The sequence below is a fragment of the Entelurus aequoreus genome, linkage group LG01 (assembly GCF_033978785.1).
Source record: "Entelurus aequoreus isolate RoL-2023_Sb linkage group LG01, RoL_Eaeq_v1.1, whole genome shotgun sequence".
Taxonomy (NCBI): Eukaryota; Metazoa; Chordata; class Actinopteri; order Syngnathiformes; family Syngnathidae; genus Entelurus; species Entelurus aequoreus.
The window spans coordinates 75,310,272-75,327,081 of NC_084731.1; the positions used below are offsets into that span (position 1 = coordinate 75,310,272).

At 41.6% G+C, this 16,810-nt stretch overlaps 1 protein-coding gene across 3 annotated transcripts in view; it reads left to right on the forward strand.

Annotated features, from left to right (window-relative positions):
• slc6a8 (solute carrier family 6 member 8) overlaps positions 1-16,810 on the forward strand; it is a 32,429-nt gene that overhangs the window by 3,207 nt on the left and 12,412 nt on the right. For all 3 annotated transcript variants that reach the window (XM_062058200.1, XM_062058183.1, XM_062058190.1), the window contains 9 exons: positions 4,043-4,174; positions 4,248-4,524; positions 8,743-8,875; positions 11,695-11,829; positions 11,899-12,002; positions 12,071-12,195; positions 13,725-13,837; positions 13,930-14,067; positions 14,130-14,232. In XM_062058200.1, the coding sequence (XP_061914184.1) occupies positions 4,043-4,174; positions 4,248-4,524; positions 8,743-8,875; positions 11,695-11,829; positions 11,899-12,002; positions 12,071-12,195; positions 13,725-13,837; positions 13,930-14,067; positions 14,130-14,232 (1,260 nt within the window). The remainder of the gene's footprint in view (positions 1-4,042; positions 4,175-4,247; positions 4,525-8,742; positions 8,876-11,694; positions 11,830-11,898; positions 12,003-12,070; positions 12,196-13,724; positions 13,838-13,929; positions 14,068-14,129; positions 14,233-16,810) is intronic.

The window sequence follows — 16,810 nt, forward strand, 5'->3', positions numbered from 1 at the left end:
TCCTTCTTCTCTTCCTTCTCCTTCTTCTCCTCCTCTTTCTTCTCCTTATTTTCCTTCTCCTTTTCCTCCTCCTCCTTCTTCTTTTCCTTCTCGTTTTCCCTTTCCTTCTTCTTCTCCTCCTTTTTCTCGTTCTCCTTTTCCTCCTCCTCCTCCTTCTTCTTCTCCTTCTTCCCCTTTTCCTCCTCCACCTCATCCTCCTTCTTCTCTTCCTTCTTCTTCTTCTTCTTCTCCTCCTTCTTCTTTTTCTTTTCCTCCTTCACCCCCTCCTCAACCACCTTCTTCTTCTCCTCTTTTCTTCTTCTTGTCCTTCTCCTTCTTCTCCCCCGACTTCTTCTTCTCCCCCTACTTCTTCTTCTCCTCCTTCTTCTTCTCCTTGTCCTCCTCCACCTTGTCCTCCTGCTTCTTCTTCTTCTCCTCCTTCTCGTTCTTCTCAGTTTTCTTCTTCTCGTTTTACTTTTCCTCCTCTTACTCCTCCTCCTCTTCTCCTTCTTCCTCTTTTCATTTTCCTCCTCCACCTAGTCCTTCTCCACCTAGTCCTCCTCCTTCTTTTTCTTCACCTTCTCCTCCTCCTTCTTCAACTCTTCCTTCTTCTTCTCCTCTTTCTTCTCCCCCTCCTTCTTCTTCTCGTCGTCCTTATTCTCATTGTTCTCTTTTTTCTTCCTCTCCTTCTCTTACTCCTCCTCCTTCTTCTTCTTCTCCTCCTCCTCCTTCTTCAGTTAGCATGCTGATTTCGCTCGGATTAGCCAGATTAGCTCGCTAACTGTAGCGCCGCAGTTTAGCGTGCTAACGTGTCACTTTCCGCCTTGGGCTAATCACGTGCATGTGCAAGGAGGCGAGACTCCCACTAGGAAAAGCACGCTGTTCTAGATTTAGATTTAGTCCACGTTTAATAATAACAGGCGCAGTAAAACATGTTCAGCTGTTCCGTTTGTCGTAAAAAGAGACACAAATGATGAGTCAAGTAAGTATTTTAGAACGCGAGAGGATTTTTCCAAGTGGAGTTTTTATTGGACGTCAGCATATCTGCTGATATTTATTTATGTGACGAGGAAAATTCCCGCAGAAATGTACAATGGAAAAAACAGAAAATGAAACAAAAACGCTTACTTCCTGCTTTAAGAGACAGTCGCTAAAGTGCTAAATCTCAATGTGATGAGCCATATGCTAAAGATAGCTACAATAGTAGCAAAAAGGCAGATCCTCAGTGATCTGCATCATGCCATGGCAACATAAACCAGGGGCATCCAAACTTTTTGACTTGGGGGCCACATTGGGCTAGAAAAATTGAGCTATTTGGCCACAATACCCAGCAATATGTTTGGAGGAGAAAAGGTGAGGCCTTTAATCCAAGGAACACCATACCTACCGTCAAGCATGGTGGTAGTAGTATTATGCTATGGGCCTGTTTTGCTGCCAATGGAACTGGTGCTTTACAGAGAGTAAATGGGACAATGAAAAAGGAGGATTACCTCCAAATTCTTCAGGACAACCTAAAATCATCAGCCCGAAGGTTGGGTCTTGGGCGCAGTTGGATGTTCCAACAGGACAATGACCCCAAACACACGTCAAAAGTGGTAGTGGAATGGCTAAATGAGGCTAGAATTAAGGTTTTAGAATGGCCTTCCCAAAGTCCTGACAATGTGTGGACAATGCTGAAGAAACAAGTCCATGTCAGAAAACCAACAAATTTAGCTGAACTGCACCAATTTTGTCAAGAGGAGTGGTCAAAAATTCAACCCGAAGCATGTGGATGGCTACCAAAAGCGCCTTATTGCAGTGAAACTTGCCAAGGGACATGTAAGCAAATATTAACATTGCTGTATGTATACTTTTGACCCAGCAGATTTGGTCACATTTTCAGTACACTCATAATAAATTCATAAAAGAAGCAAACTTCATGAATGTTTTTTGTGACCAACAAGTTTGTGCTCCAATCACTCTATCACAAAAAAATAAGAGTTGTAGAAATTATTGGAAACTCAAGACCGCCATGACATTATGTTCTTTACAAGTGTATGTAGACTTTTGACCACTACTGTACATAGCATCCATCCATCCATCCATTTTCTACCGCTTATTCCCTTCGGGTCGCGGGGGCGCTGGAGCCTAACTCAGCTACAATCGGGCGGAAGGCGGTGTACACCCTGGACAAGTCTCCACCTCATCGCAGGGCCAACACAGATAGACAGACAACATTCACACTCACATTCACACACTAGGGCCAATTTAGTGTTGCCAATCAACCTATTCCCAGGTGCATGTTTTTGGAGGTGGGAGGAAGCCGGAGTACCCGGAGGGAACCCACGCAGTCACGGGGAGAACATGCAAACTCCACACAGAAAGATCCCGAGCCCGGGATTGAACTCAGGACTACTCAGGACCTTCGTATTGTGAGGCAGACGCACTAACCCCTCTTCCACCGTGCTTATAGCATATAAATATGTATTTGTACATATATACATATTATATTACTCTAATGTTATATACATATATATATACATACATAAATACTAGTAAATATATGGGTAGATAAATGTAAATATATGTATATACATATATATGCGTATATATGTATATATATACATATACATACAATGTATGTACAGTATATATATTTATACAGTTCTGAAGTTACTGTAGTCATATAGATCAGTGGTCCCCAACCACCCGGTACCGATTGGTACCGGGCCGAACAAGAAATAAAAAAAATAAAATAAAAACATTTTTTATTAAAAAAAAATTATTTTTATTAAATCAACATAAAAAACACAATATATACATTATATATCTACATAGATCAATACAGTCTGCAGGTATACATTCCGTAAGCACACCTGATTGTATTTCTTTATGAAAAAAAAAAAAAAAATTCTCCCCCTACCCCCCCCGCGTACGTAGCTACAAAAAGGTTGGGGACCACTGATATAGATTATAAAATGCACAGTACAACCTGCAGTAAAGCCCTATTTTCGAGGGTAATCACACACACTTACACATAGACACACACACACAAATACACACGTAACAACGCTTTTTTATTTTTTTGCCACACCGCAGAGCGTTGATTGTGACGTAACAACAATCACTTGTACAAAAATAATGAAAGAAGGATTTGCAATAATGTCAGGAAACGATCAGTTTGCATTGATGTAAGCGCGCAAGCTAACGGACTGAACAACAACACATAACTGTTATCAACAACCCCTACAATATAAAGTAGAAACGATAAAACATTGAATATTAAGAGTATGTGAACGTTCGACTCCTACCTTGTTAACGTACGTGACGACCTGCGAAAAGTTTTGTGATCAATCAAAAATGTCAAGCAGCTAAAATGCGTCAAACTAGGCAAAGTGTGGAAAGAGAGTGTTTGCATATTGCCCATCATGCATTGTAGTGGATTTAAATGGGTGTCATTTTTAATTATGTATGGGGCTTGGACATTTTTTTATAATGTTGACATAGTTCAGTGAGCATGTTGTGTTGAATTATTGTGTGGATTATAGTTTATTTGTACCATGAGTGGGAAAGGTTGTTTGGATTAGGTCACATAAATAAAGCTATGCAATTTCAAAATAAAAGCTCAGGGTCACTGCTGAGCAACACTGTTGTTATCCGCAACATGGTGGTCTGTTTGCGGTGATCAGAATGTAATGTTATTCAAATTAAACTGGGGACGTCTTGCGGGCCGCAGTTTGGACACCCCTAAGGTAAACTATCTAATATGGAGACTGCTAACATGCTAACAGTTAGCATGCTGCCACCTAGCGAGGTAGCGCAGTTCTGTCATGAATTTCCTTCATGCGAGCTATGACTTGAAATGAGGAGAATGGCGAACATAATTTGAAGTATGATTCAAGTGAAACCTACAAAATAAAGCGCTTAGTCTCAATAGGGATTCAACACAATAAGAGTCAGTTCAGGTCAAGGTTTATGATCACACGTGGTATAAAGTTATGATGTGTTATATTGGCCCTTCAAAGTGCTGCTGCGTTAATTATTACATTAACGAGGTCACTGATGAAGACTTCCTGTCATCAAGGCGTCTTCCTCATCCCGTACCTGCTGATCGTCTTTGTGGGCGGAGTCCCCATCTTCTTCCTGGAAATCTCTCTGGGTCAGTTCATGAAGGCGGGAAGCATCAACGTGTGGAACATTGCGCCGCTCTTCAAAGGTAGGCCACGCCCCCAGGGACTTCCTGTCCGCATGGCGCCATCAGGGAGTTGAATTGTGGCGTGTGCACGCAGGACTGGGCTACGCGTCGATGGTGATCGTCTTCTTCTGCAACACGTATTACATCATGGTGCTGGCGTGGGCATTCTACTACCTCATCCAGTCCTTCAGCACCCAGCTGCCCTGGTCCACCTGTGACCACGCCTGGAACACCAACTCCTGCATGGAAGCCTTCAGCCTCCATTACTGCAACAACGCCACCGACAACCGCACACACGCCCTCCTCGCCAACGGCAACCTGACCTGCGCCGACCTCGCCCACGCCAGATCCCCCATCATCGAGTTCTGGGAGTGAGTTCTGCTCGTGCGGTCTTGCAGTAGGACACGTAGTAGGACACATAGTGGGACACATAATAGGACAGGTAGTAGGACATGTAGTATGACATGTAGTAGGACGTGGAGTAGGACACGTAGTAGGACATGTACTATGACATGTAGTAGGACGTGTAGTAGGACATGTAGTAGGACGTGTAGTAGGACACGTAGTGGGACACATAATAGGACAGGTAGTAGGACATGTAGTATGACATGTAGTAGGACGTGTAGTAGGACACATAGTAGGAAATGTAGTAGAACGTGTAGTAGGACACAGAGTAGGACATGTAGTAGGACGTGTAGTAAGACACGCATTAGGACATGTAGTATGACATGTAGTAGGACGTGTAGTAGGACACGTAGTAGGACATGTAGTAGGACACATAGTAAGACACGTAGTAGGACACATAGTATGACATGTAGTAGAACGTGTAGTAGGACACGCAGTAGGACATGTAGTATGACAAGTAGTAGGACGTGTCGTAAGACGTGTAGTAGGACATGTAGTAGGACATGTAGTAGGACGTGTAGTAGGACACGTAGTAGGACATGTAGTAGTACATGTAGTATGACACTTAGTGGGACATGTAGTAGGACATAAGTAGGACATATAGAAGACCATGTAGTAGGAAACGTAGTAGGACGTGTAGTAGGACACGTAGTAGGACATGTACTATGACATGTAGTAGGACGTGTAGTAGGACATGTAGTAGGACGTGTAGTAGGACATGTAGTAGGACTTGTAGTAGGACACGTAGTGGGACACATAATAGGACAGGTAGTAGGACATGTAGTATGACATGTAGTAGGACGTGTAGTAGGACACGTAGTAAGAAATGTAGTAGGACGTGTAGTAGGACACGTAGTAGGACATGTAGTAGGACGTATAGTAGGACGTGTTGTAGGACACGTAGTAGGACGTGTAGTAGGACGTGTAGTAGGACGTGTAGTAGGACATGTAGTAGGATGTGTAGTAAGACACGCAGTAGGACATGTAGTAGGACATGTAGTATGACATGTAGTAGGACGTGTAGTAGGACACGTAGTAGGACATGTAGTAGGACATGTAGTAGGACACGTAGTAGGACACATAGTATGACATGTAGTAGAACGTGTAGTAGGACACGCAGTAGGACATGTAGTATGACAAGTAGTAGGACGTATAGTAGGACACGTAGTAGGACATGTAGTAGTACATGTAGTAGTACATGTAGTATGACACTTAGTGGGACATGTAGTAGGACATGTAGTAGGACATATAGTAGACCATGTAGTAGGACATGTAGTATGATACGTAGTGGGACATGTAGTAGGACACGTAGTAGGACATATAGTAGAACATGTAGTAGGACAGGTGGTACGACATAAGTAGGACATGTAGTAGAACATGTAGTGGTATATGTAGTATGACACGTAATAGGACATGTAGTAGGACACGTAGTCGGTGACGTGCGGTGAGGTTCATGGCTGGTGAGGCACTGACTTCATGACAGTCAGATTTACAAACATATGAACCCTAAAGAGTATCTTATTCACCATTTGATTGGCAGCAGTTAACGGGTTATGTTTAAAAGCTCATACCAGCATTCTTCCCTGCTTGGCACTCAGCATCAAGGGTTGGAATTGGGGGTTAAATCACCAAAAATGATTCCCGGGCGCGGCGCCGCTGCTGCCCACTGCTCCCCTCACCTCCCAGGGGGTGAGCAAGGGGATGGGTCAAATGCAGAGGACAAATTTCACCACACCTAGTGTGTGTGACAATCATTGGTACTTTAACTTAACTTTAATTTTACACATACAAACTGTAGCACACAAAAAAGCACATTTGATTAAAAAAAACGTTATTATGGTCTTACCTTTACTTATAAATGAAGTCCATGCGTAGCTCATTTTGAACAAAAGCATCGATAACTTGTTTATAGAAGTCTTCCTTATCTTTCTTCAGTTTTAAAAGTCTCTCTGTCTCGATGGAGATCTTCCTTTAATTATTACCTCCTGCTTCGATTGAAAGTCGTTTAGAAGACTGTTTTATTTTAGATATGTAATCCTCCATGTTAATAGTCCAGGCAAGAGGAAAAAATAAACGATCGCTAACTATTGCTGCTTGTTGTCACTTCTTCTGCAGCCGAGTAGTCGCAAGAATGATCTCTGGGATCACTACCACCCTCTCCCACCAGGAGGCTGGATTACTGCGAGCCTCACACAGTGCGTCTTTTGCAGCCGTTTTATGATTGCTCAGCACAAGAAATACGTTACACACATACAGTTTTTGACAAAATACACTGTACATTATATACCTCAGCTAACTAAACTATGGAAATGTACAATATAATTCATATAGCAATACGGTCTCACTGCACAGCAGGCCAGCAGTTAGCCGAGTCATTGCGCAATCCATGGTGAGGCTCAACTCAGTGACGTGCCTCAACTGGCTGGTGACTCACCGCAAGTCTCTTCTCAGTATTTGAACGGCAAATGTGAAAATTCAGCGATTTTGAATAAAAATAATCTAAAACTGGTGAAGTTAAATGGAAAATAACTTAATAGTATAATCACTGGATACATACTGTATAACAATTTAATTTTTTTTTTTTTTTTTTACATTTTTTTTCTTTCCATGATGGCACGTGAGGCCCCGCCTCACCTGCCTCCCCTGACTGCACATCACTGGTAGTCGGACATATAGTAGAACATGTAGTAGGACATGTAGTAAGACACGTAATAGGACACATAGTAGGACATGTAGTAGGACACATAGTAGGACATGTAGTAGGACACGTAGTAGGACACGTAGTAGGACACATAGTAGGAAATGTAGTAGGACGTGTAGTAGGACACGTAGTAGGACATGTAGTAGGACGTGTAGTAGGACATGTAGTAGGACATGTAGTAGGACGTGTAGTAGGACATGTAGTAGGACGTGTAGTAGGACATGTAGTAGGACACGTAGTAGGACACATAGTAGGAAATGTAGTAGGACGTGTAGTAGGACACGTAGTAGGACATGTAGTAGGACGTGTAGTAGGACATGTAGTAGGACACGTAGTAGGACAAATAGTAGGACATGTAGTAGGACATGTACTATTACATGTCCTACTACATGTTGTACTAAATATCCTACTGCGTGTTGTACTAAATGTCCTACTACATGTTGTATTACTACATGTTGTACTAAATATCCTACTGCGTGTTGTACTAAATGTGCTACTACATGTTGTATTACTACATGTTGTACTAAATGTCCTACTACATGTTGTATTACTACATGTTGTACTAAATGTCCTACTACATGTAGTACACCTGTAGTTGGACATCTCGTACAACATGTAGTACAACATGTAGTACAACATGTAGTAATACAACATGTAGTAGGACGTTTAGTACATGTAGTAGGACATGTACGACATGTTGTACTGCATGTTGTACTACGACATGTTATACTACATATTTTACTATATGTCCTACTACATGCTGGACATACTACATGTTGTACTAAATGTGCTACTACATGTTGTACTTCATGTTTACTACTAACTCACTAATGTTGTAGTCCAACATGACAGAGATGAGTGTAGATTGTCATCATCAGTGATTACATGCACAAAAGTTGAATGATAAATAAATAAATGATAAATGGGTTGTACTTGTATAGCGCTTTTCTACCTTCAAGGTACTCAAAGCGCTTTGACAGTATTTCCACATTCACCCATTCACACACACATTCACACACTGATGGAGGGAGCTGCCATGCAAGGCGCTACCAGCACCCATCAGGAGCAAGGGTGAAGTGTCTTGCCCAAAGACACAACGGACGTGACTAGGATGGTAGAAGGTGGGGATTGAACCCCAGTAACCAGCAACCCTCCGATTGCTGGCACGGCCACTCTACCAACTTCACCACGCCGTCCCCCTGTCTCCCCATGAATGTGAAACATCTTCCACAAACAAGAATAGTCCAGTTGCCTCATCCTACCTTTGTGGATATTACACATCTTCTTCCTCACAGCAGAAAAGACAGAAGGTGGAGCAGCCCTGCAAGGTGTCCCTTTTAGGGAGTTGGCAACCCTAGTCCTCATAAGAAACATTTATCTGTTATTATCTCTTTTAGATTAGCCAAATGCTAAACTAAGATAACTAACGCTATGTGTGTATGTGTGTGTGTGTGTGTGTGTGTGCGTGTGTGTGCGCGCGCAGGAACAAGGTTCTGAAAATCTCGTCGGGCTTAGATGACCCGGGGGAAATCAACTGGGAGCTGCTGTTGTGTCTGATGGCCGTCTGGTTGCTCATCTACTTCTGTGTGTGGAAAGGCGTCAAATCTACGGGAAAGGTAACATGCTATGCTAACAACCACACGCTAACAACAACAAACAAACAACAAGACACTAACAACAGCCTGCTAACTACAACACGTTAACAACAACATGCTAACAACACACAAACAGCAACATGTTAACAACAACAGACTAACAACAATGCGCTCACAACATGTTGACAACATACACTGACAACAGAACACTGACGACAACATGCTAACAATAACACGCTAACAACATATTAACAACAACATGCTAACTACAACACGAAAAAAACAACACACAAACACCAACATGCTAACAACAGAACTCTGACAACAACATGTTAACAAAAAGATGATAACAGAATGTTGACAACAACACGCTAACAATAACACGCTAACAACATATTAAATGGTAAATGGGTTGTACTTGTATAGCGCTTTTCTACCTTTTTAAGGAACTTATTAACAACAACATGCTAACTACAACACGCAAACAACTACACACAAACACAACATGCGTACAACAGAACTCTGACAACAACATGCTAACAAGATGATAACAACAGAATGTTGACAACAACACACTAACAGTAACACGCTAACAACATATTAACAACAACATGCTAACTACAACACGCAAACAACAACACACAAAGACAAACATGGATACAACAGAACTCTGACAACAACATGCTAACAACAAGATGATAACAACAGAATGTTAGCAACAACACACAAACAACATGTTAACAACAACAGGCTAACATCAATGCGCTCACAACATGTTGACAACATACACTGACAACAGAACGCTCACAAAAACATGCTAACAATAACACACTAACAACATATTAACAACATTCTAACTACAACACGATAAAAACAACACACAAACACCAACATGCTAACAACAGAACTCTGACAACAACATACTAACAAAAAGATTATAACAGAATGTTGACAACAACACGCTAAAAATAACACACTAACAACATATTGACAACAACAAGCTAACTACAACACGCAAACAACAACACACAAACAGCAACATGCCTACAACAGAACTCTGACAACAACATGCTAACAACAAGATGATAACAACAGAATGTTAGCAACAACACGCTAACAACAACATGCTAACAACAGAACATCACGCTATCAACAACACGAAACACTAACACACAAACAGCATGCTAACAACAGAATGCTAACAACAACACGAACATGCAAACAGAACGTTAAGAACAACACGCGAGCACCCACTTGCTAACTACAACACGCTAACAAGAACCGGCTAAGAGCAGAACGCTGACAACAACACGCTAACACAACATGCTAACAAACAACACGCAAACACAATGCTAAAAACAACGTGCTAACTACAACACGCTAAAAACAACATGCTAACAGAACGTTAACATGCTAATAACAACACGCTAACAACAGAACGTTAACATGCTAACAACAACTCTTCCTCCCCCACATGAGGTCATGTGACACTGACCAGGTCAAAGTGTCCTCATAGTGTGCTCAGCGCACAGCCAAAGGTCAAAGGTCACCCGTCAGCTGTCAATGCAAACAAGCTAAAGCTAACATGAGCGTACGACTCTTTAAAGCTGTGTGTGTGCGTGCACACACAGTCGAGTCGCAAAGTCACGTGGCAGACTAAGCGTTGCCATGGCGATGCAGCCGTACAGCGAGGCAGTGATTGGTCCTTGATGGAGGGGGGGAGGGGTCACTTATTCTGCAGTAGGACGTGACTGAGAGATGCAGCACGCGCGTGTGTGTATGTGTGTGTGTTGTTACAGAGGTCATGTGACCATCACAGATGACATCACACATTTGGGCTAGAGGTCATCGTGGTCATTTCTGAATGGCGATGGGAGGGAGATCGCTCACCCCTTTGTGTGTGTGTGTGTGTGTGTGTGTGTGTGTGTGTGTGTGTGTGTGTGTGCACACTCTCACGGATCTTCACTATCAACACAAACACTCCTGATGGTGTTCAACAGCGGGTCGCATTTTCCACTCTGCACACACACATTCTTGTATTTGTTACCTTCTTGAGATCTCGGAAAAATGCCTACCTCTTTAGGACCACCCTTTCCAGATGTATAAAGATTTGAATAATATTTACATACTATGCAAATATAAAAAAGGTAAGCTTTTAGTTTTTACACACACTTGTTATTACATATGTTGGCCAGAGGGGGGAGCACTTCCATTTTTTACACACACTTGTTATTTCATATGTTGACCAGAGGGGGAGCACTTTTAAAAGCGACACACAGTCAATTTGAAAAATCCCTCCTTTTCGGGACCACCCTCATTTTGATAGATTTCACCACCAGGGGTGCAAATGAGACATTCTCTATTAGATGCAATGGTTTTCCGTATTGGGACCATGATTTATGTCCTAACTTGTTCACACCTCCTCATATGGAAGACACTTTTCCTTGTTGGTGTCTCAAGAAGGGTAGAAATACAAGAACACACCCACACACACACAGTCAGGGTGAACGAAAACGTCCTGACGAAGACAACTTGTGTGTTGTCGATGGTTGTGCCACACAAGTAATAATCGCTTTTTCTAAAAAGTGGTCATGTGATCAGTCAGATTAAGGGTTAATCACTTCCTGTATGGAGTATGAGACGCTTTTATTTTGAAACGGTTTGTGTGTGTGTGTGTGTGTGTGTTGATATCAGGTTCCTATTAGTGTTCATCTCATCTTTTATTTTCTCATGCCTTTCTGGAACATTTGACATGTGATCCCTGTGTGTGTGTGTGTGTGTGTGTGTGTGTGTGTGTGTGTGTGTGTGTGTGTGTGTGTGTGTGTGTGTGTGTGTGTCAGATTGTGTACTTCACAGCGACGTTCCCATACGTGGTTCTGATAATCCTGCTGGTCCGTGGCGTCACGCTTCCTGGCGCTTACGACGGCATCATGTACTACGTCAAACCCGATTGGTCCAAACTGGGGGAGGCTCAGGTGAGATGGGGGTTTGGGTGGGGGGGGTGGCGCCATCTTGTTGGTAAACGGTGACCTCTGACCCCGCAGGTGTGGATAGACGCCGGCACGCAGGTGTTCTTCTCCTACGCCATCGGGCTGGGAGCGCTGACGGCGCTGGGCAGCTACAACCGCTTCAACAACGACTGCTATAAGTAAGTGCGCACGTCGGCTGAGAGGTCATGTGACTCACTGCCCCCCCCCCCCCCCCCTCCTCCGTCAGAGACGCCTTCGTGCTGGCGCTGATCAACAGCGGCACAAGCTTCTTCGCCGGCTTCGTGGTCTTCTCCATCTTGGGGTTCATGGCGGCCGAGCAGGGCGTGGACATCTCGCAGGTCGCCGAGTCAGGTGAGCTCAAATTGGGCCGCCTTTTAATTTGAAGGAAAGTGGCGTGCTGTGTCGCCAAAAGCGGCCATCATGGCGACGTTCTCCTCTGCAGGAAGCCATGGCATCATGATGATGATGATGATGATGGACAACAGATGAACTGAATAGTCACCCCAGGAATCAGATTCTTTAGGAGATTCACACTTCTGTGACGATTTGATTCAGAATCAAGTCTTGATTCAAACCGAATCTCTCAATGTATTATTTGTTAGAATAATTATAATTAAACTTTTTCAAAACAGGTTACAAGTTAGAAAAAAATAAAAATAAAATAAAAATTTGTATATGTATATACAACTATATAAACATATATATATAAATACACAATCTGTATAAATATATATATATATATACATATATAAATGTATATATACATGTATACATACATACACATATGTACATACATATATACACATACATGTATACATACATATGAACATATATATACATACAAATATACCTGTATATACACATACATGTATGCATACATATATACGTATGTATATATACTGTTAATATATATATGTGTATACACACATACATATGAACATATATACATACGTACATATATACACCTATATATACATACATACATATATATATATAACCTCTATATATATATATACAGTATATACCTATATATACATACACACACATACATATGAACATATATATACATACATATATACGTATATATACATACATACATATGTATATATACGTACATATATACACCTACATACATACATATATACCTACATACATACCTACATATATACACACACACACACATACATTTTATATATATACAGTTAATACACATATAATATAATAACATATAATATATATATATACATACATTAAAATATATAATTTTTTTTTACTTGATCTTTGAAAATAATTAATAGTTTTAGAATCAAGATAAATAAGAATCGCGATTTGGATGTGAATCGCTTTTTTGTGCAATCGTAAGTACTACTAGTAGTAGTAGTAATAGTAATAGTAGTAGGAGTCGTAATAGTACTAGTAGTAGGAATAGTACTAGTAGTAGTAATAGTAGTAGTAGTAGTACTATTAATAATAGTTAGGAGTGTGAATATTTGGGCATCTGACAATTCCATTTCATTCCGATTCCTGGGATGAGGATTCAACTCAGAATTGATTCTTGATTCAAACCGATTCTCTCAATGTATTATTTGGTATAATAATTATAATGACACTTTTCAAACAGGTTACACGTTAGAAAAACTCCTTCTGGTTGCTTGGAGATGGCCTAAAAACCTATTTTTAACAATAGATTTTTATTAAATAAAATACTAATTTTAATAGATTTTTGAAAATGATGAATAGGTTTAGAATCGGGACAATCTGGAGACGCAAATCGGTTGTGAATCGCTTTTTTGTGTGCACCCCGAGTCATAGTTGTAGCCCCGCCCACTTTGCCTGAGTCACATGACGCGCGTGTGTGTGTGTGTGTGTGTGTGCACCAGGTCCAGGTCTGGCGTTCATCGCGTACCCGAAGGCGGTCAGTCTGATGCCGGTGGCGCCATTGTGGGCGGGCCTTTTCTTCTTCATGCTGCTGCTGCTGGGCCTGGACAGTCAGGTGACACGCTTAGCTTAGCATCATGCTAACGGTTTACACGTCATTGTTAGCGTGTCAGACGGGTCACGCGTGTCCCGTGTGTGCACGCCCAGTTTGTCGGCGTGGAAGGTTTCGTGACGGGAATTCTGGATCTTTTCCCGGGCAAATACGAGCATCGCTACAAGAGGGAGATCGCCGTGGCCCTCTGCTGTCTGCTGTGCTTCATCATCGACCTCTCCATGGTGACGCAGGTGAGCCAGGCGCGCACCACGCCCTCGCCTGTGCAGCGGGAATCAAACCTTGTCGCTTTCAGGGAGGAATGTACGTCTTCCAGCTGTTCGACTACTACTCGGCGAGCGGCATGACGCTGCTGTGGCAGGCCTTCTGGGAGTGCATGGTGGTGTCCTGGGTGTACGGTACGTGCAGCACCCCCTGGGGGAAGGAGGCGGTGGTGCAGACGCTTCGGCGTACAAAACGAAACAAAGCACCAAACCACAAAAGGCGCTTCAGAGGGAGCCCGATTGCTTCACTCATTCAGGTGTGGCTGGTTGCTCCGCCCAGTGCTGGTAGCCACGCCCCCTAGACGAGTAACAATTTCTACTTGACTAAAATGTCATGAAACTATAGAATATTTAGTACAATTCAAAGTGTGCGTAGTATGAGTATACAGTAGTAATATATTGCAGTATAATGTACAAACCCCGTTTCCATATGAGTTGGGAAATTGTGTTAGATGTAAATATAAACGGAATACAATGATTTGCAAATCATTTTCAACCCATATTCAGTTGAATATGCTACAAAGACAACATATTTGATGTTCAAACTGATAAACATCTTTTTTTTTTGCAAATAATCATTAACTTTAGAATTTGATGCCAGCAACACGTGACAAAGAAGTTGGGAAAGGTGGCAATAAATACTGATAAAGTTGAGGAATGCTCATCAAACACTTATTTGGAACATCCCACAGGTGAACATGCAGGCAAATTGGGAACAGGTGGGTGCCATGATTGGGTATAAAAGTAGATTCCATGAAATGCTCAGTCATTCACAAACAAGGATGGGGCGAGGGTCACCACTTTGTCAACAAATGCGTGAGCAAATTGTTGAACAGTTTAAGAAAAACCTTTCTCAACCAGCTATTGCAAGGAATTTAGGGATTTCACCATCTACGGTCCGTAATATCATCAAAGGGTTCAGAGAATCTGGAGAAATCACTGCACGTAAGCAGCTAAGCCCGTGACCTTTGATCCCTCAGGCTGCACTGCATCAACAAGCAACATCAGTGTGTAAAGGATATCACCACATGGGCTCAGGAACACTTCATAAACCCACTGTCAGTAACTACAGTTGGTCGCTACATTTGTAAGTGCAAGTTAAAACTCTCCTATGCAAGGCGAAAAGCGTTTATCAACAACACCCAGAAACGCCGTCGGCTTCGCTGGGCCTGAGCTCATCTAAGATGGACTGATACAAAGTGGAAAAGTGTTCTGTGGTCTGACGAGTCCACATTTCAAATTGTTTTTGGAAACTGTGGACGTCGTGTCCTCCGGACAAAAGAGGAAAAGAACCATCCGGATTGTTATAGGCGCAAAGTTGAAAAGCCAGCATCTGTGATGGTATGGGGGTGTATTAGTGCCCAAGACATGGGTAACTTACACATCTGTGAAGGCGCCATTAATGATGAAAGGTACATACAGGTTTTGGAGCAACATATGTTGCCATCCAAGCAACGTTACCATGGACGCCCCTGCTTATTTCAGCAAGACAATGCCAAGCCACGTGTTACATCAACGTGGCTTCATAGTAAAAGAGTGCGGGTACTAGACTGGCCTGCCTGTAGTCCAGACCTGTCTCCCATTGAAAATGTGTGGCGCATTATGAAGCCTAAAATACCACAACGGAGACCCCCGGACTGTTGAACAACTTAAGCTGTACATCAAGCAAGAATGGGAAAGAATTCCACCTGAGAAGCTTAAAAAATGTGTCTCCTCAGTTCCCAAACGTTTACTGAGTGTTGTTAAAAGGAAAGGCCATGTAACACAGTGGTGAACATGCCCTTTCCCAACTACTTTGGCACGTGTTGCAGCCATGAAATTCTAAGTTAATTATTATTTGCAAAAATAAAAATAAAGTTTATGAGTTTGAACATCAAATATCTTGTCTTTGTAGTGCATTCAATTGAATATGGGTTGAAAAGGATTTGCACATCATTGTATTCCGTTTATATTTACATCTAACACAATTTCCCAGCTCATATGGAAACGGGGTTTGTAACTTAGTGTCGTGCAGAGTACTGTAGTCTGGTTAAAGGCACTCAAGTACAGCATGTAGTGTAGTATAAATTAGTATAGTATAGTGCACTGTACAATAGTATAGTGTAGTATTGCATAGTGTAGTTTAGTATAGTGTAGTATAAAGTGGTGTAGTATAAAGTAGTGTAGTTTAGTATAGTGTGGCATATAGTGTAGTATTGCATTGTGTAGTATAAATTAGTATAGGGTACGATAGTATAGCGTTGTATTGCATAGTGTACTTTAGTATAAAGTAGTGTAGTTTAGTATAGTGTAGCATAAAGTAGTGTAGTATTGCATAGTGTAGTATAAAGTAGTGTAGAATTGCATAGTGTAGTTTAGTATAGTGTAGTATAAAGTAGTGTAGTATAAAGAAGTGTAGTTTAGTATAGTGTAGTATAAAGTAGTGTAGTATTGCATAGTGCAGTTTAGTATAGCGTAGTATTGCATAGTGTAGTTTAGTATAAAGTAGTGTAGTTTAGTATAGTGTAGCATAAAATAGTGTAGTATTGCATAATGTAGTATAACGTAGTGTAGTTTAGTATAGTGTAGTATAAAGTAGTGTAGTATTGCATAGTGCATTTTAGTATAGCGTAGTATTGCATAGTATAGTGTAGCATAAAATAGTGTAGTATTGCATAATGTAGTATAACGTAGTGTAGTTTAGTATAGTGTAGTATAAAGTAGTGTAGTATTG